Here is a 26,511-nt window from a genome sequence, read left to right as displayed (position 1 = left end):
TGGAGATACCCACGACAGCAAGAACCACCACAAACGTCAGTGTATGCATTTTGGCAAGCTATTACAGCTTCTTTTATTTTACTGAATATGTGAATTTTAAATTGGGTCACCTTCACTAAACACATTCCGTCTATTGTCTTCTGCTTATCTGAGGTTGGACCGTGCTGGAAGCATGCTAAGGCAAGGAATTCCAGACATCCTTAACCCCAGCCACACTCTCCAGTTGGGAGAAGTACACAGGGCAGTCAATGTACGTGTCCATTGAGTTCTGGGTCTCCTCTGGGATTTCCACCGTTAGGTGTTCCAAGGTTTTTAAGATGTGGAACGCCACTGTCACAAAATGCAAACATTTGACTGATTTTTCAAGTGAATCGTATTTGTATTTAAAAATAAATAAATAAAAATCTTCAGGCAATGCTATGACACTTACTTAAATAAGTATAAATTACATTTAATCCCTTTAGTTATATCATCACATATCCCGCTGCATTAAATGCATTAGTAGGTAGAGTTCAGCTGACTTTCTCGACCCAGTCACGTTGCTGTCATCTCTTCACAGACCCACTCAGCGTGGTTACATAATGGCTGCTGCTCCTGTGGCCCCAGAGCCAGTGGAGGGTGAAGGAGGACTTAATGAGAGCTATTGGTGCGCACTGACAACTCTGCACTGAACTCTACGGACTCTGTGGCCGGACACCACGAGAAACCAGGCAAACCAAGAGTTAACTACCCCCCAAAAATATATATTTCACTTGTTCAAACATGAGAATTTATCTTCAAATCACGTCCGGCTTTATGAAAACTGTAAAATCTGTTGTAGTTTAGTAAAAAATGCTGCACATAACACTGTAGTTGGAAAAAGCACAACAGCAGGATGGTGTGCTCAACTGCATAGTCTGCAGGAGGATGTTCGCTCAGTTTAGTTATTTTAATTGGTCCTTTTTGTTTGACCGGACAATTAAATTGACAGTTTGATCACTTTTAATATCTTTAATTTGCTTTAAGAAACCCTGATACAGCGAGTGCCATATAAAGGCCAAGGTGAGTACAAACAGCAGGTTACAGAATCCGGTCAGCTGTGAACAGGCAAGTCAGGGTTAGAGAGGTCATAAACTCAGCAGTCAGTGCAGGAGGCTGAAAATGAAAGAGGAAAACAAGCTTTCACAGCCCTACGCAGACGAGGAAGTCTCACACCTTCCACAAATTAAAAAAGAAAAAGAAAAAAAAGAACAGGAGTTAACAACAAGACTTAAAAACAACCTCGTTGATTAAAAAAAAAAGGGCAACTCAGTGGAGTACAAGAGCACAAAATATCAGACCTAAGAAAACAATGAACAACTTCGTCTCCTTACAGTAAAACTCAATCAAGGGGGAAAAAATGTATATGAATCCATTTCCACACATGCACTTCAGCGCTGGACGTCTAGACATCACCCAGCAGAGGTGAATGAACAACACAAATATCTGATGCAGTCGGATCAGACGTTAGCTCGTCTTTACTTTTCTTGTGTGCTCCCAAGTAAAAAGTCTATGTGACGCTGGACTGAAGTTTGCACCTCTGACCCAAAAGGAACATTTCCACATTTCCAGTAGTGCGAATGAATCTGAAGCAGACCATTTCCTGCTGTGTGCTACATGTGAGAAAGGAAGTCTGTGGAAAATATTCTGACTGGACTCAGAAGTTCATGTGTGGAAAGTCTTAAGATACTGAGCCGGCTTTCTCACAAAACAAACTCAGCGATTACCGACCGATTCTCCACGATGAAACAGAAAGGCGCTCTAAACTTTGGATAGTCACACGCATAAATTAAGAAATAAATACAACACATTTCGTTTAAATGCAGAGTTAGAAAATAATCTGAGCACACTGAGTAAGAGTAAAAACAACAACAACACAAATACGCAGCTTTTACACCCTTTATCTTTGTAGCGTCTTCATGGCTGACGTTCGTACGCGCCAACTTTAACTTTTTGAGGTCACAATATTACTGTAAGCAGGCAGGGACGAGAGGGGTGAGCCTTAAAATGTGTCGGCAGTTTGAAAAAGCATAAAAAAATACAAGTGGGAAAATACTGTTTGTTATTGCTCTCGATCTGAGTTACTTCAAAAAGTTAACGCCATCAAAACTGTTTGCATAAAAACACAAAACTCTCACCTTAATCATCTTAAACTCACTTGAAATTACTCGGCCGTAGCTGATTTCACACGTTAAAGAAAAAGCAAAAATAGTCTACAGTCAAGCCCAGCATCATCCCAATGAAGAGTAAATTATTTTAATCATATATTTAAAAAAAAAAAAAAAGGTCAAAAATGACTTTTATTAAGGCAAGAAGTTGTATCCTCCCAAAGTTGCAGGATCTGTTCGCTTCTCTATCGTTATACTTCTATTCTCCAAAGATATGTACTCACGAATCCCAACATACACACAAAACAACAAAACGAGTGTTCAGTGTTGCTACAGTGACACAGACTCAACCCAGAACAACGTATCCTGAGATCTACAGTAGTAAACTGACTTCAGTCCAGCTCTACAGACTTATTCTCCAAGCTGTCACTGTCCATCATTTGCCATCTACTGTCTCTGATGTCACTGTGAGAAGTGAGCCCAGACAGTTTATGATTGGCGACAGCCACAAAGCAGGCCAGCAAAGTCTCTAAAAAGCAGTCAGTCATGATCTCCTCAGAAAAAAAGAAGAAGAAAATAATATAAAGAGTCAACTTGTATCTCTTGACAGTTAAGATAAAACACTAGTTAGTTCAGTGTCTCGTTTAATGGCCTCGGCTGAGCAGACTTGGCAAAGTGAATACTTAATAAAAACCGACTGAGATACAGAGCTCTGAGAGTCTAAAGGAGAGCACATGTAGTTTTATTGCTTTGAATTATCTGCTTCTCAGCAGCTTTTGTCTGGTCCTAACTCCATCTGAAGGTTGTAAATTTTACATAGGACTCGCATTCAACTGTGGGACACACCAAGTCTCCATACTGAGCAGGTGAACAAGTTTCCCTTTCCATCTAAAGTCATCCCGAGGAACAAAAGATGAGCTCCAATTCCTATTTCGTGGCTTGAATTGTTGAAAGGCCATCTCTACTGCAGGACTTGGATGACATCAGAAGAGGTATTATTACTGCTGGTTAATATTAAATTAATTAAGGCTTGATGAATGAGACCGTCTCTCCTTACAGCTTAGAGGAGAAACCATCTTAGTTTGTTAATGTGAAAACAAGCAGCCTTTTAAAATTTGGTTAACTGTTCTTATTTGAAAGTCTCTACAGAGGATGTAGTTTCTTGTTTCAGTTCTTCCTTTGCGGCTACTTGTGTCCATAGAGCTGTAGGTCGAGCTGGACCCACACTTCCCCTGTTGGGACCTCGTGCAGCAGAAGCCGACGCGTCGCTGGTCCCTTGTTCTCGAACTCTTTCTTTATGGTCGCCACTGGAACCTCGGTCCGGCCCAGGAACTCTGACACGAGAAAACAGAACAGCACATGAGTTCGGAGGAAGTTATATTTATTTATTTTTCTGTTTTTAAAGAAGAAAACCATGTTTAACTTTTTATACTTTTTGTAATTATCCTGTGTACAGTTTAACTAAAATATTCACCAACAACAGCCAACGTTTAACCAGTGGGGTTGTTGAGACAGTTTCAGTGACACATGGGATGCTCTTTTAATATTTCTTTTAAACCCCACAGCAGTGTGTTCAACTAATTTCACACAGTCCCCCCGATTGATCCATGTGCTGGTGTGGACCTCTGACCTCGTGTTTGACACTCCCACCCTACACCCATGTCTTAAGAGGATTTGTCATTCTGCCACTGAATAAAATAACCATTTATCTATTTTCTACAGCTTATTCGTGTCATGGGGGCAGGAGGCACACCTAGCCCCCCCTGTCTCTAGCTACCTCCTCAAGCTTATGTGAGGCATTCCCAAGCCAGAGCAGAGAAATAATCTGTCAGCTGTGTCCTTGGTTTGTCCTGGGGCTACGTCCTGGTAGTTCACTGTGGCGGGGTGTGGTTTGTGGCTTAGCTGCAGGGAGGGGTGGAGTAGTGGGCTCAGAGAGTGTCAGGGGAGGCTGGGAACAGCCAGTAATCATCATCTAATCATGCCTCCTCTATTTCAGGAGGATGCCGTGACCCGGAGAAGAGGGCAGTCCAGACAGGAAGCTAATGCTAACAAGCGTGCCGACCCAGCTCAGAGGGGAGAGTTGCTGGAAAGTGACTCAGTTGTAGATGAATTTATAGAGAAAATTGCCGTAAATAAATACTTAGCTTGCTCCATGACATGTGTTGGGTTCTCCATTTCATAGTTTGTGTTCGGGAGGCAACTTAATCAGACGACTTAACCAGCTCCAGCTATCCACAACCTTAAACTTTCAGTCGTGACTCAGAGATAGTGACCGTAGGTGAAGGTGGGAATGTAGACTGAAGTGTAAAACAGCAGCATTACTTTCACGGCCAGTTCTCTCTTCACCACAACAGACCGGTACAGCATCCACACTAATCTCCCACTCCACCCTCTCCTCACTCAAAGACAAGACCCCCAAGATACTTTTCTGCACTTGGAGCAGCAGCTCATTCCCAACCTGGAGTGGGAACTCCACTGTTTTCTTACAAACAAGTGTTAATAATAATTTAATTTGTATACATTTACACCATAATCTAACTATTTTATGGGCTTTTAAGGAAAGAGTTCTGAACAAACTTTAGCAATATTAATAAAATGAAATAATGTAATTAGCCGGTAGCTAACCGTCTGGTGAAAACTGGTCTTTTTCGTTGATGGCAATGCAGAGGACGTCCTGGTAGATGTCTTTGATGTGAAACTGACAGTTGAAGTTCCATTTGGGGTTCAGGGTGTCGTTGATTACTCTGGATGTGAAGATCTGAGCTCCCATGGTCACTTCACAGTAAGGGTTACTTTTACCTGCAGGAGGGAAAGACAGCAGACAGGCATGAGGAGGATGTAAGAGCAGGTAAAGAGAAAGCAAGTTGAGGATTGATTCAGATAATCAAAAAAAAAAAAAAAAAAAGGAAAAAGGAGAGTCAAGGAAAAAAAGGAAGAAGTAAAAATAAAAGTGTAAAAGTATAAAACAAAGAAACAAAAAGAAAAGAAAAAAAAGCTGATGATTTGTTTTTAGTGCATTCATGCTCACCGTTGGGTTTTGCTGCCTTGAGTTCAGTGGCTTCTAGGATGGTGACGAGCAGTCTGCCGATTCCACTGCCTTTCATAGAGCGTGCTGTAAACACGTGCACAGAAAGCTTAAATGATTGTTTGAGATTATTGCGTTTAGGTGACACGAATGTGGCTCTTGGAGTGTAGACACAAACCTTGATAAACCTTGTCCCTTTTTTTCTTTTCAGTCTCAATAAATTCCTCAGACGCCACCTTAATCTTCTGAACCCACGCCGTCCTGAAAAAACACAAACACGCAGGAATTCGTACAAGCCACTGATTCACTGGCACATTTCTCTGTGCGTACGCCGACGTGTGCACATACCGTTCATTAATGTTGTCTGTTCTGAGCATGTAGACTTTGTCAATGTGTGAGATGTGGAAGATGGGCTCATCGCTGGAAGGATCTGGAAGCTTGACCAGAGCTTCGTTCAGGAGGACGGGCTACAGGAAACACAAGATGAAACACGGTCGGGCACAAACACAAAGTCTAACGTTGCCTCAAAGGAGATTTCCACTCGTGTGCATCTCTTACTGGTTTGTAGATCTTTAGCTGTACGTTATTCTTGTTGCTGAACAGTTTATCAGGTCCAGATGAGGTGAACTGTTTAGCCGCGTACGTTAAAAGCAGGAAGTCGTTGAAGAGGAAAGCCCAGAGTTCCTTGCTGCTCTTTGCCTTGTACAACTGTGACGATAGAGTGATACACCCGCACATGTATGATTAAACACTTAAAAAACTAACAACATTAACTGATTTACTTTCGCAAATCTTCAGCAAAACACGACTTTAAATTATTTAAAGCTTACTGGTGTCTGAAGATTTTACTTTGTGGTATGAGGCTTGTAACCAGTAACACTACTTCCTGGGATTTGAACCATTAAGTTTCAAATTTCATCATCTGTTATGCCCCATCCTGCCAGCCAATATGAGAACCTGCAGTGAAACTCACCTTGCCGCTGTGGAGCAGTTTTCTGGGGCCCAAACAGTTGGTAAGGGAATTAAAGACCAAATGCTGTAAAAAGCGAGAAAGTTTAAAACAACGTTTCAATGTTTTCACACAAAGATCCGTGAAGGAAAAACCGTAAATCTCAATACCTCGACAGGACCGTCACAATTAACGTGGCTCTGAATCCACTCCAGTCTGTCGGAGTTCTCCTTCTCTCTTACACCCTCGTTCACCTGCACAAGGTAATCGCCCAGAAACACCACATCAGATTCTTTCAACCACAACACAGAGACTTTCTAATTAAGCGACTCACTGGGTTCATTAATAAAGGAAATGATGATCATAAAAACCTGTTTACAGAGCTCCTCCGCCCTCTCCAGCGCCTCTTTCAAAGGACCTCGGTCAGCATGACCCTCTGCAGTGCACTCCAGGATCTGCACAAGTAAATACACTAATAAGCTAATCGTGCTCACATTTGACGTTAATTTTATTAACAACTATTTTCCATCACTGAAGAGTGTCTTTCATTGGATACTCTGTCGATGAACATGCACTGCAAAGATATTGGAGCGTAATTTTGACTACTTCTGGCAGTGGAAGCTGATACCTGGTGCAGAATGAGAGCTTACCGTGATAACTTCTGATCACGTCCCTGAATGTAAAGCTCTGGCTGAAAATACTCTCCAGGGAGAACATTCATACTTAAAGTAAAAGTATCGTAGAACTGGAAAAAAGCGCTTGCATAGTCCGTCACTCTCCACACCCTTATAAATTCTGTTTTTGTATATTAATGTGAGTCTAAATATTTAAAACAGCTAACAATAAAATAATAGATACAATTATGACAGAATTTATAAAACAACCAGAAAGTCAAATGCAGCCAGTTAAGGCCACACTTGAAAACGATGGCCTACGTTTTTGATGTGCAGTGGGTAGCGAGTGATCCTCTGCATTGGTTTCAGCAGGAAGCTGGACAGCGGCATTCCTTTACACCTGTAGTCTGTGGCGATTTTCTAAGAGAAAAAAGACAACATTAAAAGATTAACAGATACATTCTTGTCTTTCAACAAAACCGGAACCCCTAAAATTCCCAAACTCTAAATGGAAAACATGAAGCTCTCATTGGAAGCGGACAGGATGTGGGAATCCCTCCTACCCTCATGAAGTCCTTAAAGTCTGAATCATTGTCAGTGCGAGTCTGCAGCAGTGTGGCGCCGTTGAACTGGGATGAGCAGAAACGGATGTAGGGCTGCATGTGGGACAGCTCGGCAGCCAGGATATCTCCAATCATCCCCACTGGATTGTTCTCTCCACCCGTCTTCTTACGAACGCGGAGCGCCCTGCACACATACACAAGACAAACCCCCAACATGCTTTTTTACACTGAAAAAAAAAATCTGCACAAACACTCTTCACAGCATTTCCTCACGCTATCAGAAACACTGTCGCCTCTTCTCTGCCCACAAGGTATTTACTTGACAAATTTTGAGTTGCAGGCCAGCAGTTCCTTCCAGTTGACAAAAATCATGCTCATCTCTGACTCATTCAGCCGGCCCGACGCAGACATGGGCTTGCAGAAAACCTACACAAGCAGAGGAAAAAGCCACAAATATTACAAAACACACCAAGTCCCAACTCACACACACAACACCGTAAGAACTGCAGCGTGTAACTTTTCTTGGTGTGATTTTTGAGAACGCTACTTTTTGCTTTTACATGTATTATTCAGCAGATTTGTGTGAAATTACCTCCAGCACTATCTGCAAATCTTCCACATATTTTTCCTCAGTTTCTATCAGCTCATGGATGTAACCTTGCCTCTTCTTCTCTTGAGGGCTCAGTGAATCCAGGCTGTTCAAGTCCGCACACCCTGCAAAACAGGAGCAACACCCAGAGGAGAGGTTTGCATGAAAAAGAAAACCAGCCAACCAGTCCATCCACTTCAACAAAACCCACAAATGACTGCTTGTACCGATAGCCCAGGTTTGCGTTTACTGCCTCCTGCTGGAAGTGTCTGCACAGGAAAACAAAAATGATTCCTCCTCTGTACCCTCTCATACATTACTTTCAGAAAGGTTTAAAAAAAAAAGCAGGTGGCAGACGACAACCGTCTAACACACACTTACCTGATACAGGGCGCCCATTCATCCACTGTGAGGATCCCATGCAAACTGACTGCTCATCCCCTATAAACTCCTTTCTTTCCTCTCCCTCTCTTGTTTCACTCTCATCTGCTGTGTCATCCCAAAGGTTTAGAAAGTGAAATCTGTTCTGTGAATCCATTGCTACGACTGATTGTAGCTGTCTGGCTGTTCGCTCAGTGTGATTGTACTCTGTCTCTCCTGTCAAGTTTGGCTCTTTCTGTGCCGTTATCTTCTTGCTGGGATAAATCCGTTTGTACCAAAACAGGAAAGGGAGTCCTTTTTTTTTTTCCTTTCCCAACCTTGAATTGGGGGGGGGGGGGGGGGGGGAGAAGAAGGTGGATAAACCTGACCTTCTCCTATTTTTCTGCACCTTCATCCATTAATAAGTCTATAAAACTGTGGATATTCACATGTTTTTAGATAAGGTAGCCCAGTACAGGTTGGCCAAAGTCACATAGATAACATTAAACAAAAGCAGAGAAACAAATCCCAACTATTCAAGAAGCAATCCTTTGGGACTAAATTACAAATCAGATCCATGCAGGTAAACAGAGGGAAAAAAAAAAAAAAAAAAAAAAAAAAAAAAAAAAAAAAAATCACAAAAACAAGGTGAGATGGTTTTCATCTATTCGGTCATCTTAATCGTGTGGATTTTATTGAACATGTAAACACTGAGCACAACTCACACAATCTTTATTTTATTTATTTTATTTCAGATTCAGAAAATATACCACACAGATCTTCCATCACCTTTGTAGCACAAATGTTTGGTATATCTTTAAAGTCAGTTGTGCAAACACTGTTAGTGTTGTTCTCTATGGCAGCCTTTCACCTGAAATCCCAACAAATAAACTGTGATAAAACAAATACAGGCTCTCCCCACTCCCAAAAACGTAAAAAACCCTTTAACAATGATTAGCTCTTCTTGCATTACAGGTCATCAAACTCTTTTGTACCATTTCTAATTTCTCCCTGGAGTCAGTGCACCAAGAGAGCATCCACAGGATATAAAGTCTTTCACCCATTGATCTGAATTTATCCCCAATCCCAACATTAACCAGTACCTCTTTATTTATTTTAATATGTAACCTGTGGTTAACACTATCAGCAGACATGCATTCACTCCCTTCCACAATAAAATCACCCTGAGCAGCAGCAGAAAAGCAGCATTCATTAATATAAAGTGCAGCACTCATCTTTAAATATCACCTCTAAAAACAAGGCTTACTGTAACACCATTTTTACACATGCACCGCAGTCCTGAACCTTTCTAGACCTTAACTATGTGAAAATGCAAAATCCAAATGCAGCTGGATTGAACATAAACTGGTCTTTAACCAGATGGTTGTACCATCAACTGAAACAAAACACCTGTAACACCTTAAATGCAAATGAATCATCAGGTTGTTATGACACTGAAACTTTGAATCAATAAAGTGGAAAAAGTATTGACAAAAAACATCTAAAGATGAAGTTGTGGCCATTGAAAGGATTAAACTGACACTACTTAACTCTGAGAAAACAAAAGAAAACATGAAATTATTGCTTTTAGATATATGGACTTATTAGTTTCACACTTTGGTTAAGTTTAGGATAAACAAACCGGTTTAGCATTGTAAAACCAAAAACAAACAAACAAATGAAACCCATAAAAAACAAACAAACAAACAAAAAAACTTTTTCCCCAGTTACAAGACCGAGACATCACAAAAATGTGATTGGACACTTGATGTTTGTAGGAATAACACCAGCAGAGAGATAACAGACAGTGCAAACACATCTGAAGGAAACATTTTCTGTTGTGTGCTACAAGAAAGAAAGAAAACTTCAAGGGACAACATTTCAATCTGGAGTTCATGCGTGACAACAGGCCATGTCTTTAATGGTTTACTCACTCTAAAGCTGTTTTCCCACATGAACTTTGGGAAATTTAGCAAGAATTAAGTCAGAATATTTTCCTTTCTCACATATGGCACACTCCAGGAAATATTTTTCTTCAGATGAGTCCATATTTGGTGTGATTTAAGTGAGTGAACTGCCTGTAAAAAGCATGCAGGAGGTAGAAACATGACACCCACCATCAGCTTTGCAGTTTGCACCATCTAATGCACCTCGGTGAGGCAAGTCCTAGAAACGTTTGCTGCTGTAGTCTAAGTTTGATGCAGATATGCTCATACTGGATTCTTTGTTCCCTTTTTGAATCACTTTCATTAAGACAGCAGGTCAGACTTTATAACATTTCACTGGAAGGACAGCAGTCGGACCTTTTCAATCCTCCTCAAAATTATTCACATTTTTGAGGTTTATCATGATCTCAATCTTTAGTATGAAACAAGAGTTAAGGCAGCTGCAGTAACACTTTACCATCATGTCTGATTAAAGACACATCTCTGAGGAACAGTTAGGTTTGTGTGAGCAGAACTCCAGAAACTGGAGAGCCAATAACGGAAAAGAGAAACATATGACAGAGACAGGTTTGGGCTGAATGAGGGAGGAAATGTGTCTACCGAAGGAAGAAGAAGCCACAGAGAAACCCACTATCACTCAGCGTCAACTTTTACAATAAAAAAAAAAACAAAAAACCGAAGGAATCAAAAAGTCACAGAATCACCACAAAGAGTCATGAAAAACTAGCTTCACTCCCAAGTTAATTTACTCAAGCCCCCCTCATTTTTAATTTTTCACCTGCTGCTTGAGGTTGTCTTAAATATAGTGAACAAAATGAAATTTGCTTAATGGGAGAAGTTAGAAGATAAGTGTCCAATCACTTCAGCCTGTCAGAGCAGAGTGTGATAGTGGGTCTCTCTGAAGTCGGGAGGTGAAGAGGGAGAAGAGGTGGAGGAGGAAGAGTCTTTCTACCACCCTAAAAAGAGAAACAAACGAAGAACAAGAGAGAGGGAGAAATACAGATTGGGAGGGGGGGAAGACGGTCAGTGTGAAGAAAAGTGTGACAGACGAGCTGATAATAAACTATCAAGGGTCGCAGATAGGCAGGTACGGGTAAATGAACAAACACTTAAGAATAGTTAGTCATACAGGTTTGAAGCAACATGGAAGAGAGATTTACATACACTGCTGACTGGGGTCAACGTCCGCCGTGGTCATCTGAACATAATTGGTGGGGAACAATCCAGTAACCCCGTTGGATTCTCCTTTCCACCAGTCAGGGTTACTCTTGTCTAAAACGTTGATCAGTTGCCCTTTAGAGAAGCTCATCTCTTCCCCATTGGCGGCTGTGTAATCATATATGGCGATCACCTGGCAGACTGAATATGAAGAGGACAGTGAGGTTATTATTTTTGCCTAGTCCACGCTGGTATTTTATTAATGCTGTAAAATGCATGCTGCTTTGACTTTTGCCCTCCCCCAGTGACTTAAAGTGGTGTCTGTGTGTGTCTGCGTTACCTGGTTGAGGTGCTGGTGTGGACTTGCCACTGCTGGATTCCAGTACTTTAACATGAGTAGCAGGGAACCAGCCCTTCTGACGCTTTTTACCACGAGCCTGGAGTCAGAAAATACAAACAGTCACTGGCTTTCAGTGAGGTTTTAATCAGACTCACAATTTTTTTTCCAAAGTTCATGATTGCTTGAGTGTTATGCCAAAACAAAAGGAATGTTTATGTCCGAGCAAATAATCATTTCATTTTTCTCCCAAAGAAAAAAACACCTCTGCTAGTCAGAGTCAATAAAACAGACCTCTCAGTCTGCTTTTCACTGCTGGTACCTTTTAGAAGCTTTTGGTTAAATTATCTGACAAATAATGTGATTTGCTGCACAGTTCATTTTACTAACACAACATCCAGCGACTAGTTGTGTACAATACTGCAAAACTTGGTACTGATTTGAACCAAGTAAATAGGCCCAGTATCACAGATACCAAGTATCTTTGAACAAGGCAGGTGGGCATGCTGGGAATTCTAATGTGCAGGAATGTGGAAAATGTGCAGGAACCTGTTGAAGTCAACAGTGCAACAGCTTGTGTGATCATTGTGTGTTTGTTGTCCAGCAGTATAATAAATTATGTTTAGCAAAGAAAAAGATAAAAGTGGTTCTCTAAGGAGGAAGGAGAAACGTAGGCAGAATGAGTACAGCCACAACTTTGGAGATGAGTGCTGTCAATGACTTTGTTGAGTGCAAGGCCTGAAAGAGGAAGATGAGTGACTGAAACACTTCTTATATGTTGGAAATATGTACTCATAGTGGAATATGTGTGTGTGAAATATCTATAAGCTAAATAATGAGGAATTTTATAAATGAGTGTGCTTGTTATACGGTGACCAATCCACTCAGTCTGTGAGGACCTGTGGTTAATGGGCTTCTCACCGTTGTTCGTGCTTATAGACATTCGAGTTGTCTTTGTGCCTTTGTGTCAGCAAGGATGAATCTGTTTTGGGCTTGTGGTAGCCTAGTTAAAAAAAAAAAAAAAAAAAAGACTATAACTTTAAAAACCCCTAAACGCTGACCTGCAGTTCACCAAGCCACCAGCCTGAGACATCCTTGCTGAGGATGAGGATGAGCTGGCCATTTTCCAGATTCAGCTGCTCAGGACCAGTAGAAGCGTGAGGTCTAGTAACCTGAGCGACCTCTGTGGACATAAAACACAAACAACTTATTTCAGAAAAATGTACAATCAGGACTTCAACAAAACATGTTTGAAATTTAGAACGTTACCTTGCTTTTTCTTTCCAGATGTGCTCGATGTCTGAAAATAAAAGATGGGTTTATATTTTAGTATGTGTTCTTTTATAACCCTTTATGTTATAATGCAATCTATTATGAAATTGTCACAAACTGAAGTCTTAAATAAGACCTTCCCAAATTATTTATTGCAGCAGACCAGTTCATGCCCCGTGTGTGTTATGTTGAGTGTTCTTACATCTGTCTCTTTAGGTTTGACGTAGTTGCTGGGGAAGACGCCCGTGCGGTTTCCTATCGAGCCGTTCCACCACTCTCCATCTCTCTTGCTCACCAGGATCACATCTCCCTCTTTGAATGTCAGATCACCGGACTGTGGAGACTCGTAGGTGTACAAGGCCACAAATTCTGGAAAAGAAAAAGAATCAAAAAGACTAAAACACAACAATACAGCTATAGGCCCACGTGTTGTTTACATCGATAAACTAACCTCCATCATAGTCCAATTAAAAGAGTCAACAAATCCTGAATGATAGCAGATGAACAGTAATGTTGAATTTTGAATGAAGCATATATTATCTAAATAAATGTGAAAAGCTAAACAAATCGACACCAAGGAGGGAAAAATTGTGTAGTTTAGGCTGTTCAATCATTTAATCTTTATAAAATGTTAAAATATGATCCCAAAAAGTTGATTCTGTTCATCTGGACGTTGAGTTTTCAGTGGGAGAAACGTTTCTTTGCTTATCCAAGTGACTTCCTCAAACAGACTGTCAAACAGACTGCATACAGTTTGGACTCTTAGTTGTATTCAATATCAGGAAGCGCAGTTTACATTTCACAAGACTTTTTACTTTACCTTCAAGCTGCAGGCTATCCCCATCAGGAGCATCAGCAGAGGAGCTCTTCACACTGTAAAGACAGAGACAATATTACAATACATACATGCATAGTAGTCTGGCAATCCACCCATGCATCTCCCAAAACTTATGACGCCACACGCAAAGTTTAACTAAAGAAATGCAAACCTTTCTAGTCATTGGGGAATCTGCTCAGGCCTTCGTAAACCTGCTGTCTCATTGTTTTGGTCACCAGCCAAATGTCACAAACACAGATGAACCTGCACTTGACTGACTAGTAAATCAAGAGCTTAAACTTCAGGCTCAGTTTCCTACAATACCAGCTGGAATCAAAGTGCATATCCTGCTGCACCTGTGAATGTAGGTGACTGGTCATGTTATCATGCGGCTTGACTTGACTGATTTAGTTTGAGATAATGGCACCAAAGTTTACATATGGAAGGCACACAGGATTACAGAGTTTATGCAAATTAATGGAGATTAATTAATTAAACAAAAGACAATGAAGTATGTTTTTCTGTTTTACTGATTTTACATAAGTACACAAAGCCAACGTTCCCACCATACAACAGACTGTCTAAATCAGGCTGGCCAACCCTTGAAAACATATCTCCTTATGTTTACATTTGATTGAACGTGAAAGGTGAAAAACTGTATTTTTCACATGATCACTAAGACTTGAATTCAGCCGTGTGTCAGTAGTGAATAATGTTCATCCACACAGGAATTTTCTGCTTATTAGTGGTCTAAAAGAGGTCTAAATTATACAAAGTGTACAACCTCAGATTGTCATGAAGGCTGAAGTTCAGATTAAATCTGCTTCAAAACTAAAAGTTAAAATGCTAAAATGATTAATGTTAAACAAGAAGAGATGTGTTTTCCCCTTTTATACATATATATAGTGATGGTAATAAGAGTGATATAGTAATAAGAGTCATTTTTAAAGAGTAAACCATAATAAACCAAATATTAACATTTTTGCAGCCTGAATTACTCTTTAAGCTGCGTATTTCATTACAGTAAAGTTTCAGGAAGAAAGTGTCTCCTAAAAGGAAAGGGAAAAAAAAAAAAATCATTCTCAATGAGGCTTGTTAGTATTATCAGAAACTAAAATAACAGTAAGCGTTTCCATTTCCAAGGCTATAAAAGACTGTTGAGATTTTGAATCCAAATCCAAGAAGGAAAAAGCTGCTGATGTCTTAGAAAAAGTAAAGATCCACACATAAGCAAGTACTTACTTTGAACCCTCATCTTCTCCAATAGGTTTCACATATGTTTTGGGGAACCAGCCCTGTTCGTCGTTCAGTTTTCCCAGCCACCAGTTCTCCTGCTGCTCCAATACCTGAATCACATCGTCCTTATTAAAGTTCAGATGACTATCTGTCTTTGCTGTCCAGGAACAGAGCGCCTGGGCTAACAGGGTACCCACCACCCGCTGATGAAAAGATAACAGCACAGAGAGGTTGAACCTATCCACATAATAATTATACAGTTGTAAGGAGCAGTAAGTGCTGTGTGAAGCCCTCACCTGTTCCTGACTCTCAGAAGTTGCAGGGTTTGGAGAATGTGTTGGTGTGAAGGCGGATTTTGTCCCGGACACTTTGGCAGCCTTAAGAGCATTACTAAGCTGTGACTGCAGCGGTAGTTTAGCAGGAGGAGCAGGAGCAGTGCTATCAGCTGTATTCGATGGGCCCACTCTCTCGACGTAGCTCTCTGGGAACCAGCCCATCGTCCCCTGCTTGCTGCCATACAGCCAGCCTTCCTCTCGCTCTGTCGTCTCATCAACCTGAGCAGAGGAGAGAAGGTTTGAGACAGGAAAGTTAAAAGCTGAGGGTCAAAAAAACAACAACAACAAGAAAAAAAAAAAGAAAGAAAAAAAAAAGAAAAGAAAAGAGTGAACCCCTGATTTTATTCCTACCTCGATGATGTCATCTGTTTCCAGGCTGAGCTCTTCGTTGTTTCGTGCAGTAAATGGGTAGACTGCTTTGAAGGATGTGAGCGATGCTGACTTCCTGTGCTGCTTGGCCCTCGGCTGCCCGCCTGTAGCACCAAATCAGACATCATAAAGTGAAGTGATCTATAAAACAAAGACAACAGAAGCTGATAAAGGTTTCAAAACATGCAACTGTCCCTCACACCTTTCCGCTCCTCCAGCCCTCTCAGCAGAGCTTGAATATCAATCTTCCCTCCTGTTTTAGGTGGTTGCTGCTGCTGCTTCTGCTGACGAGACGCCTCCTCCTTCCGCTTTCTCTCCTCTTCAGCTTTCCTCCTCTTTTCTTCCTCCTCCTTTCTCTTCCTCTCCTCTTCTGCCCTTTTTCTCTCCTCCTCACGCCTCTTCCTCTCCTCCTCGTGCTGCTGATGAAGCCTTCTCCTCTCTTCTTCCCGCTTCCTCTTCTCCTCCTCCTCCTGCTTTCGCCTTTCCTCTGCGTCTCGGAAAGCTGCTTCAGCAGCCCTCTGTCTTCTCCTCTCCTCCTCCTCTCTCTCCCTTCGGCGCTCCTCTTCCCTTCGCACCTCTTCTAACCTTTTCCGCTCCTCCTCTAACCTCTTCCTCTCCTCCTCCTCCCTTCTGCGTCGTTCCTCCTCTTCTCTCCTTCTCTTCTCCTCTTGCCTCCTCTCCTCCTCCAGTTTTCTCCTCTCTTCTTCTAGCTTCCTCTTCTCCTCCTCCAGCTTTCGCCTCTCCTCCTCCTGCCTCCGCCTCTCTGCTTGGCGCTGGCGCTCTTCTTCTTCTCTTTTCCTTCTCTCCTCTTCCTCTCGTTTTCTCCGCTCTGCCTCCTCCCTTGCTCTGAGCTCTCGTTCTGCCTGCTCCTTGGCAGCCTGGATGAGAGCCTGTCTCTGTCTCTCCTCCTCTTCCCTCTGTTTGGCCTCCCTCTCTTCCTGAAGCTTTCTCTGACGCTCCCTTTCCATCCTAATACGCCTGTAAGTGAGAAAAAAAAACAAGCTTTAAAAGTCTGAACATTAAAATGAAAAAGTTATTTGTGATGATGTGAGAAAATATTCAAAACAACCAAGCTATTTCTCACAACCACCAATATATCAGGGTGCACCACACCTTCCACCCCAGCCCAGAAGAATTTGATCAGAGGACTGGAAAGTTGAGTTTATAAGGCATACACACCTCAAATTAATGCACTATTAACTGGTCATTATTTGTTTATTTGTTTATTTATAAGGAACCCCATTAGCTTCCACAACAGTGGTTGCTAGTCTTCCTGGGGCCCAAGCCATCAAATATCTCCAAATAAAATGTTACAACAATTAGATCTACAGTAAAGTTTTACAATACTGAAATGTAAACATGTGAATATTAAAAATTATATAAAAGCAGAAAAACAAAACAAAACACTCAAACAAAATACACAATTTCCATTACAAGTGATATTACCCTCTACAATTTTTACAAATACATTAAAAACTGCCTAAATAGGCTTTTAGGTGATTTTTAAAATTATGAATTGAAGCCAATTCTCTTATTGCCTCAGGCAACTTATTCCACTGAAACGATGCTCTGAATATAACAGAGTTTTTCAAAAAGTTACTTTTAACACGAGGAATTACTAAATTGTGGTTGGTTGAGAATCGTGTGGCATGATTATGAATTTCATCTGGATACTGCAACTGAGCACAAAAAAAGTGTGGTGTGTTTAACAGTATTGTTTTCTTTAAAAATACAAGTAAGCCATAGTATAATTTAGCTTGTACAGAAAGCCAAGAAAGTTTATCATGCATTTTGTCAATACTTGTATAGTATGAACACCTTAACACTAATCTGGTCGCCCTATTTTGGACTAACTGAAGTCTATTCAGATCTGTCTTATTAGCTGCAGACCAGATGATTGAGCAGTACTCTAGATGAGATAATACTAATGCGTTAATGACATCTTTCATAACTGAAGAAGTAATATAAAAGGAGCATTTCCTAGCTATAGCTATGCCCTGTCCCATTTTCTTAATAACAGAATTGATGTGCTGAGACCATGAAAGGTGGTGGTTTATGGTAACACCAAGTAATTTAATCTGGGTGACCTGTTCTAATGCCGATCCAGCTATGGAAAGATTTAGTTGTGGACTGTTGATTAAACGTGCTCTACTTCCTATTAACATGGATTTGGATTTAGTCACATTTATAATCATGTTGTTTTTACTTATCCAATCAAACACATTCAGCAAATCTAGTTGTAATACGCTTGTCAATTCAGAGTGGCTACTGGCTGAATAAAACATGGTGGAATCATCAGCGTACATTACAAGATGAGATTTATCCAGGACATACGGCAAATCATTTGTAAAAACTGAGTAGAGAAGTGGACCGAGGCAGCTGCCTTGGGGTAGACCACAGTTCATTTCGCGGCCCTCCGAGAAATAACCATTATAATAAACCTTTTGCCTTCTTCCAGACAGATAACTTTCCATCCAGCACAAAGCAGCTGGTGAAAATCCATAACATTTTAGTTTATCTATCAGTAGATCATGATTTATTAAATCAAATGCAGCACTAAAATCCAGAAATACCACCCCGGCCAAATTCCCTTTATCTAGGTATTTGTACCAGTTATCTGTCATGTGAATGAGAGCTGAACTGGTGGAATAACCAGGTTTGTAGGCATGTTGAAACTGAGTGAGTAACTGATTTTCTATTAGATAATGTTGAATTTGTTCGTAGACAATCCTTTCCATAATTTTACTTAAAATGGGTAGCAGACTGATAGGTCTGCTGTTGACACCATTAAAAATGTCATTCTTGTTTTTAGGAATCGGAATTATTTTCGATTCTTTCCACTGCGATGGAAATAAGCTGCATGCCAGAGATTTATTAAATATGTGACATATAGGAAGGGACACAAACTTGGCTGCAACTTTGAGCAGTTTACTGTCTATGTTATCAGAACCGGAGGATGTATCATCAGGAAGTGATGTCAATAAGCGCTCTACCATCTGCACGTTCACTGCCTCAAACTTAAATTGGCATGGTTTATTATTCATGATAACATCCTGTATAAGACGACAGGATAAGGTGGGATCGCCTTTGCTCATATTAGATTTTAAATTTGTTATTTTATTGCTGTAATAATTCACAAAATAATTGGCAATATCCTTGGCTTTACTTATAAACGTACCACCCGTGTGGATGTGAGGCATCACCGGAGCAAGATCTCTACCCATTATATTATTTAAAACTTTCCACACCTTTTTGCTGTCCTTATTGGCCTCTTTGAGCTTAAGTTGATAATATTCTTTCTTTTTACGCCTATTCAATTTAGTTACTTGATTTCTTAACTCGCGATATCTTGCCCACTCTTGTGGACTGATAGACTTATGTGCTTTTGCTTTTGCTATATCCCTCTCTGACATTGCAACCTTAAGTTCGTTATCTAACCAAGGTGCATAGTTCTTTTTAACAGTAAATCTTTTTAAGGGGGCATGTTTATCAGCCAGGTAGCAAAAGTTTTCAATAAACATAGATAATGCCCTATCAGGGTCATTCTCGAGGCAGATGTCAGTCCAGTGAATTTCTTTTACGTCATTAATATACTTATCTGCATTGAAATTTTTGTAAGATCTATGAAAAATAATCTTTTGTGCAGTTTTCAGTGGTTTCATTTTCTTAGTCAAACCTACAAGATTATGGTCACTATAGCCAACTGGAATAGAAACAATATTAGAGCAATGCTCAGGAACATTTGTATATATATGATCAATACATGATGATGACCTATGACCTCCTGCGTTGACCGTGACCCGGGTGGGAATAGTGATCATCTGAGACAGGCAACAAGCCGACGCTGATGAACTTATCTTTTTCTTTAAAAGACAAGAAGGAGCCGACCAATTAATATTAAAGTCTCCTAATAAAAACATGTCTTTGTTTTCCTCAGTTACTCTTTCTAGCATTTCACAGATTCGTTTTACATACAACATATGTATTTAACTATTACTAAGTTAAACTGATATAAAGATAACTGAAGAAAAGGCAGAAAGATTTAAATGTTTTGAGAAGAGGCCATGTAGGAAAAATATCTCAAAAGTTAATCCAAAGCTATTTCAACTGGTTTGAAGAACATAATTGCAAAAAACGTCTGAGGACAAACAGAAGACGCTGGCCATGGCACGGGAACCTTTTCTAGGCTAAAAGTTTTGGATCTACTAAAGCAGCGGTCCCCAACTCCCGGGCCTCGGACCGGTACCGGGCCGCGAGAGTTGGGGCTCGGGTGTGAAATGTATGGTTTTCAGGGTTTTTATCGGTTTTCAGCATTATTTTGTTATCGTTTTTATCATTAACTCGGTTTTCCTGGGTCTTTTCATGTGTGTTATGAATAAATCTTCTTTTTTTGGTACCGGTACTAGTTTTATTTTGTTGTATTTATCCGCGACACCTTAAAGGCCGGTCCGTGAAAATATTGTCAGGCATAAACCGGTCCGTGGCGCAAAAAAGGTTGGGGACCGCTGTACTAAAGTGTCAATCTCAGCGTAAATTGTTCGATATGGATCCTGCCTATTTTGGGGTTTTGTTTTTTGAACTGATGACATTATTTTCATCTCGGAATTGTGTGAATTATCAGTATATGGAGTTGTTACATTTTTTTCTATTGGTCTCTTTATCTTTTTGATCATGACAAAAAAGGTTATTTTTTAAGTAAACAACATCATCAAACTTGACTGAATAACAAATTATATCCAGTATTCAATAACATCTTAATACGTTTTGTGTTGGTTGGAAAAAGAGCATATGGCATCTGCTGTATAACTGATGACTAATATTTATAACACACAAATGTAAATTCAAAGTGTACCTCTGAGCTTCTTCCTCTTCCTCCCTGCGCCTCCTTTCCTCCTCTTGTCGTTTCCTCTCTTCTTCCTTCCTCCTCATCTCCTCTTCTTGCTCCTTCTTTCGCATGAGTTCACGCTGTTTGTCTTCTTTTATGCTGCGCAGTTTCTCCAGTGCAGCCTGCTGATTTCTTTGGCTCTCTCTCAGTTCCTGGTGTAAACAAAGATAGTTCACATAATTACTAGCAGTCTGAAAGATAAATGGCTGAATTAAAGGATGCAAGACGGACATGGGCACAGTCTAAGGCCTATAAACAAACAGCATCCAACACCTGACTAAAAATTATGAAAAAGTAGAAAAGAAAGAGATAAATTAGGGGACCAAAACACAAGATACAACAAGGCAAGAACAATAATGAGACCTAAAGCAAAAACCTTTAGTAGGTAGAAGAGGTTACGGAGGCAGGCCAGCAGAGAGAGGAGAGCCTGGAGTATTGACTCCTCAGCACCCACACACTGAAAAGGGGAATGAAATGGGCGAATGGGAAGAGAGGAAAGGATCCAGTGTAGGGAAGAGCAGAAATGTCCAGAAGACGAGGAAAAAGAGGAATCAAAGTTTAAGATGTCGTATCAGATGCCAAAGTAGGAAGTATGGCAGGGAAGGAGAAAGACAAAAAAGGCCTCAAGGGCCAGGAAGCAATATTAGTGATCAGCTGTAAAGGACACAGTCTAATATTCAATTTGATAAATCACTGCTTTTAAATTTATATTAGGAAAACAGTCTCCTTAAAAATTAAAATAAATATGTTTCAAGGAAGTCGATCCAAACTAGCAGCCCCTTTTTATCAAAGCTTTACAGTTCTACGATTTTGCACTGCTGAGAATAAGTACAAAAAAATAATATAATCCACAGAGCTTGAGATTCTGGCCCTTAACTGATCAAGGATGGAAACCATCCTACACATTCCAGAAGAACTGCAAGAAGACATTAACTATTGTTCCCTGACACGGCTGCCATGAACCTCAACGACTGCAAAAGCAAGCATTCAACATTTTTTCATGAGAGTATTCTAAGGCTGTTTTCACACCTGCAGTGTTTAGTCCGTTTAAATCCAACATAACTCGGTACCACACACATGCAAAGAACACAAACTGTACCTACTAGCTGTAAAATAAACTAAGGGCTTGCTTAGTTTATTAGCCACAAGACGAGAACACAGCACCTTCTACCTGTATTTACTGTGTTGCTGCTGCTCCACACGCATCTGGCCAAAAAGCAGACTGAAGTAGTGACAGATTCCTACCTGCATGTCTTTGTTATACTGGTCCATTTCTGCTAGTTTGGCAGCCGTCTCTTTCTCCAGAACTTCAAGCTGTTCTCGCAGTTTCATACACGTCCCTTTTTTCTCCGTCATGCTCACTTTTAGGGTGGACACTGTCGATGCTACAAGCAGATAAAATACAGTCACTGCGGTAACTGGTGGTACATCTATCAGACAACAATCCATAAATTGTTTGCATTTACTTCTTCTGGTTGCATGTATTAAGTAATTATAATTACAACAGGTATAATGAAAACCGTGATAATTAAAATGAGTCAATTTGCCATATAAGAGGTATTCTTTTCATTTTATTTTCCATTTTTTTATGATTGATGGTCCAAAGCTTGGCATGTTAATTTTTCACTACTAACCAGGCAGGTTATTCAGAGACATATTTTTCAGCTTTTCAGTCAGTCTTTTCTGCTCCGGAGTCAAGTGGGACAACTTTCTCTGGAACTCCTAATGGATAAAAAAAAAAGAAGAAAAAAGAAAAAAAAATGCATCACTGGAGGGGGGCGGAGTTTCAAAAAAAGATTAACAGACACACACCCTCTCAATAAAGCAATACTCATATACATAGGTAAACTACTAAACAACTATCCTTGCTACTTTCAGCACTAAATGTCATAATATTAGGATATTATAGAAATACACAAGGAACTGAATGAAACTCAGAAATGATCTCAGAAAAAAAATGGGGAAGAAAAAAAGCACAGACCTCAATTTGTTTCTGCAGATTGTTAATATCCTGCTGACGTGCCTCCTTCCTTTGATTGTTAAGATCAAGCTCAGTCTTCTGAAGTTTTTTCTTGTTCTGAAAGTCACGCAGGCGGTCCGAGATCTGACGGTGCTTGTCACCCTAAAAGAGGTAGAGACAGAAGAACAGAGATGAGATAGCTTAAAAAACCTCCACAACATGTAGACAGAAAGTATTTTTGCTCTATGTTGGACTGAAATGTCTCTTCAGCACTCACCACTGCCTCCAACTCCAACTCCAGGCTCCTCTTCTTAGCTTTCAGTTTGGTGATTTCATCCTGCTCTTGTTCCTTCTTTAACTGGAGCTCTCCTTTCCTCCTCCTCTCCCACTCCTCTTTTCTCTGACGCTCGAGCTCCCGCTGTGCAGCCTAGAATAAACGGACACACAGAAGTAAGTACACCACGCATCACTGCGAACAAACCAACTCATTCAGAGACGTTCACCTCACCTCTTTCCTCTCTATCTCCCTCTGCCGTTCTTCCTCTTTCTGTCTCTCCAGCTCTCTTTGGAGCTCGAGCCTCCTCTCCTCCTCTTTCCTCCTTCTCTCCTCAGCCTCCCAAGCCTCTTTCTCTCTCTTCTCTCGCTCTTCTTTCTCTTTCTGAGCACGCCGCTCCTGCTCCCTCCTCTCAGCGTCCAGTAGGGCCTGTCGTCTTTTCTCCAACTCTGCATTCCCTCGTTCCAAGTTTGCTTTGAATTTATCTTCAAATGATACTAAAAATAAAGTAGGAAGACATGACAGATCACTGTACTTTTCATGTAACATTAAGAAAAGAATTGTGAACATGTATGTGACTAAATACTGATTATTTATTTGAGATCATGTCTTAAAAAAAAAAAAAATTGTGAATGATTTTTATAAGATTTGGAGGATTAGCATTTAACAACGTCCAAACATTCCAGCTGCTACTTGTAGCCTAAGTCACCAATACGTGCACCACATTCCAGATTCTGTTCTTTAAAGACTCAGACTTATTACTAGAGTTTGACCGACTGTTTCCATTTTACTATGCGCAGCTTCTCTCATATTTATGATAAAATCATTTTAATCTGTGCATCATTTTCTTTTGTATTTTTGGTAGTCAAATCTATGCACTACATGGGAAACACACAGATGAGCTGCAAGTTTTGTAACTCATCTTATTTGAAGTCCATAGTAGTGAACCAAGGAAACAGAGAGAGAAAAAAAGAGGGTTAAAGCTGAGATGTGAAATGCAGTTACAAGAAGAGGGGAAACTCAAACTACACCCATTATATTAGTATTTCTCAGTGTTCAAAAAAATAAAATAAATATTTATGATCCATAGCTGCTGGCTGCACATGAACCCTCAGTTTAAAAAGGCTGCTGCCTGTGTGAGTTGGTTGTGTTTATTGGTAGTACTGACTGTTCATTTTTGGTTTCTGTGGCGGTTCAATTTCCAAGTTATCAATCAGGGAAGAGCTGAGGCCATTCGTGGCACTCCTGCAATACAGATTTCAATCAGTTTCTTTGAAAATACAGCATGCAACATCACTCACATAATAACAAGGTTTTGTGCAAAAAACGTTACGTCACGCATTTATATATAGAGAATGTTGGAGAGGTTTTGGTCAAGCAGAACATGTGTGTCCACATACCTCTGTGAGGGTGGTACCAGCTCAGTTGGCAGTGTTAATGGCAGTGGTTGACCACTCTTTGCCAAATCCACGAGGTGCATTGCCAGAATAAACTCCTCCGCTTGTAGCTTGCCATCTTTATCCACATCTGCTAAATTCCTGCAGGAAATTTGCAAGTTGGACTTTTATAGAACATAATGTACACTTATCATACTTAAATTCAGCAGAATAATATTCATGGGAAATAAATATTGTTACTCAGGAATATTTGGACCTCATATTTACAATTACAACATCAATATTACAGCTATTGGACTTGCTGCTCTGACATAACCAGACTAGGTGTTGAAGCACAAGATGCATGATCATATAAAACTAACTCAACCAAATTCAATAAAAACAATTAACAGTTATAGCATTAAGTAGCTAACTGTAGAAAACATGTCCATTTGATTTGATAAATCCTGCTGTATTCAGTTGCGTAAAAAATATTGTAGAACAAAAGAAAAACAAAGAAAAAAAACCAGCAAATCTATTGTCAGATTTTTTAACCCATTTTAACAAGTAATAGATACTGGGAACAGCATTCTTAAAACAAAAAACAATTACTTCCTTAATAATGAAAGCGGTATTGTGATAATGCTACAACTGCATGACCTTTCATACTTCTGGCTGCCAAACCTGACTGTAGTAATCAAAAGACATGTTCAGACACACCAAAATACACACATAATCCTACCAGATGGAGGCCAGTTGTATTTTTGTCAGCATCGTACTTTCCATCACACCCTTCACCTGCAGACCTGGTAAGAAGAGGAACAAATGTCAGAGCTGTGGAGCACAGAGGTGTGGGGGTGTGGAAGAAGAAAGGAGTGGTGTGTGTGAAATAGTACAGTGGCTGATGATATATGAATTAATCTACATATAACGTGTGGTGAAGACAGGAAGCAGTTGCAACACCATAACCAATTTTTCCTAGAGTGACATTGTACAAAGTTTCAAAATTCTAAAAAGCAGATGATGGTAAACAGTCTGTGACAGCATGAAAACACTCAGCTTTTTACAAAGGTCTACAAGGACACAAAATTTGAAGGAATAAAAGAAGCCCTTTGTGTAATTTTGTTACCATACAGACTGCGTAATAACAGTCAAGTTGCATTACTAAGAAAATTGGGGGGAAAAAATCTGACCTTCATTGTCATTTCAATAAATCTTTGTTTTTTCATAAGAACAGGTTTTACAAGGTTTGCAGAACAAAAGGACAAACAAATACTTGACTGTGTGCATGTGTGTGTTGAGAAACACTGTGACTGAACACACCCGCTACTATAGCCTCCACTACTTAAAGCTAACTAAAGGTTGATACAGGGGAAAAAAAAGAGGGAGGAAAATGAAGTCATCAGTGACTGTCTCCACACCTAAATTCCATAAATAGTTTGGTTTTATATAACCTATACAGTGAGCATACACATAAATGCATTATACCAGTGAGGTATCCAATCATCTGTTTATCCAAGCTGTTGAACTGCTGTCTGTATTTAAGTCTGGAAGCATGTGGCACAGCCCAGTCACTGGGAACAGCATTCATGGGGGACATCACAGATGGGGTTGAAGAACCGGAGCTGAAAAACAATACACCAAATGTTTATGTTTGTACAGATAATAGCCCTTTCCCATTAATACCTACTCAGCTTGACTCAACTCAATTTCTGAAATTTTATTTTTCTGACATATAGCAATGCAGCCAGAAGTCCTGTAATGTCATTTGTATGCATCACGGAGTGGATTTTTGTGAGTAGTCGCTTTTGACACCATTGAATCGGCAGTCAGTGGCAGGCAGTCTGTTGCTGTTGTTGTCACATTTTTCGTGTCGACTCAGATCACTTGGGACCCTGGTTGAGTAGTTACTAAAAAAGTACCTAGAACCGAGTTCTAACACTTAATGGAAACCCTACAGACCCAGTCGAGATGAGCAGGTACTAGTTGAAAAGGGCTAAAAGAAACTGACAAGGTAAACAAGTCAGAGGTTGCCCAGACATGCTTACGTATATGTGCAGGTCTTACCTGCCAGATCCCAGGTCTAGCAGTGTTGGGGCCATGTTTATACCAGCAGGCGAAGAGGCGCGTCCAAGCGGAGAGGCGTAAGAGGTCGCAGATAGAGGTAGGCCTGAAGCAGAGACACACATGCGCGTTAATCATATTTCAACAATAGGGCACAAAATGTTATTCACACACTTAACCACAATTACAAAATGTGATGTTCTTTTTTTCACTTGGTGGAAAAGTTGAGGGTTCTGTCTTTACAGTTTTCTTAAAT

At 40.3% G+C, this 26,511-nt stretch overlaps 1 protein-coding gene across 1 annotated transcript in view; it reads right to left on the bottom strand.

The window, feature by feature from the left end:
* Positions 1-1,041: 1,041 nt before the first annotated feature.
* Positions 1,042-26,511, bottom strand: part of itsn2b (intersectin 2b) — a 38,859-nt gene continuing 13,389 nt past the window's right edge. Inside the window, exons 7-40 of the mRNA XM_085370624.1 lie at positions 26,259-26,361; positions 25,680-25,816; positions 24,934-24,997; positions 24,216-24,353; positions 23,984-24,060; positions 23,050-23,312; positions 22,819-22,968; positions 22,563-22,703; positions 22,216-22,303; positions 21,827-21,966; positions 20,549-20,733; positions 15,899-16,674; positions 15,679-15,800; positions 15,289-15,546; positions 14,999-15,195; positions 13,760-13,812; positions 13,142-13,308; positions 12,937-12,967; positions 12,729-12,850; positions 11,671-11,767; positions 11,337-11,531; positions 7,870-7,991; positions 7,597-7,703; positions 7,278-7,461; positions 7,036-7,134; positions 6,472-6,555; positions 6,271-6,354; positions 6,125-6,187; positions 5,710-5,859; positions 5,500-5,618; positions 5,330-5,412; positions 5,155-5,238; positions 4,752-4,925; positions 1,042-3,460 (exon numbers count right to left, since the gene is read on the bottom strand). Coding sequence (XP_085226750.1) covers positions 3,312-3,460; positions 4,752-4,925; positions 5,155-5,238; positions 5,330-5,412; positions 5,500-5,618; positions 5,710-5,859; positions 6,125-6,187; positions 6,271-6,354; positions 6,472-6,555; positions 7,036-7,134; positions 7,278-7,461; positions 7,597-7,703; positions 7,870-7,991; positions 11,337-11,531; positions 11,671-11,767; positions 12,729-12,850; positions 12,937-12,967; positions 13,142-13,308; positions 13,760-13,812; positions 14,999-15,195; positions 15,289-15,546; positions 15,679-15,800; positions 15,899-16,674; positions 20,549-20,733; positions 21,827-21,966; positions 22,216-22,303; positions 22,563-22,703; positions 22,819-22,968; positions 23,050-23,312; positions 23,984-24,060; positions 24,216-24,353; positions 24,934-24,997; positions 25,680-25,816; positions 26,259-26,361 — 5,006 coding nt within the window. The 3' untranslated portion in view covers positions 1,042-3,311. The remainder of the gene's footprint in view (positions 3,461-4,751; positions 4,926-5,154; positions 5,239-5,329; positions 5,413-5,499; positions 5,619-5,709; positions 5,860-6,124; positions 6,188-6,270; positions 6,355-6,471; positions 6,556-7,035; positions 7,135-7,277; positions 7,462-7,596; positions 7,704-7,869; positions 7,992-11,336; positions 11,532-11,670; positions 11,768-12,728; positions 12,851-12,936; positions 12,968-13,141; positions 13,309-13,759; positions 13,813-14,998; positions 15,196-15,288; positions 15,547-15,678; positions 15,801-15,898; positions 16,675-20,548; positions 20,734-21,826; positions 21,967-22,215; positions 22,304-22,562; positions 22,704-22,818; positions 22,969-23,049; positions 23,313-23,983; positions 24,061-24,215; positions 24,354-24,933; positions 24,998-25,679; positions 25,817-26,258; positions 26,362-26,511) is intronic.

Source organism: Diplotaxodon limnothrissa, linkage group LG1, assembly GCF_057381915.1.
Source record: "Diplotaxodon limnothrissa isolate DT_005_m linkage group LG1, D_limnothrissa_male_GT1.1, whole genome shotgun sequence".
In the NCBI taxonomy this organism is placed as follows: Eukaryota; Metazoa; Chordata; class Actinopteri; order Cichliformes; family Cichlidae; genus Diplotaxodon; species Diplotaxodon limnothrissa.
The sequence above is the reverse complement of the archived record's forward strand: the minus strand, read 5'-3'. Positions and strand labels throughout refer to the sequence as shown.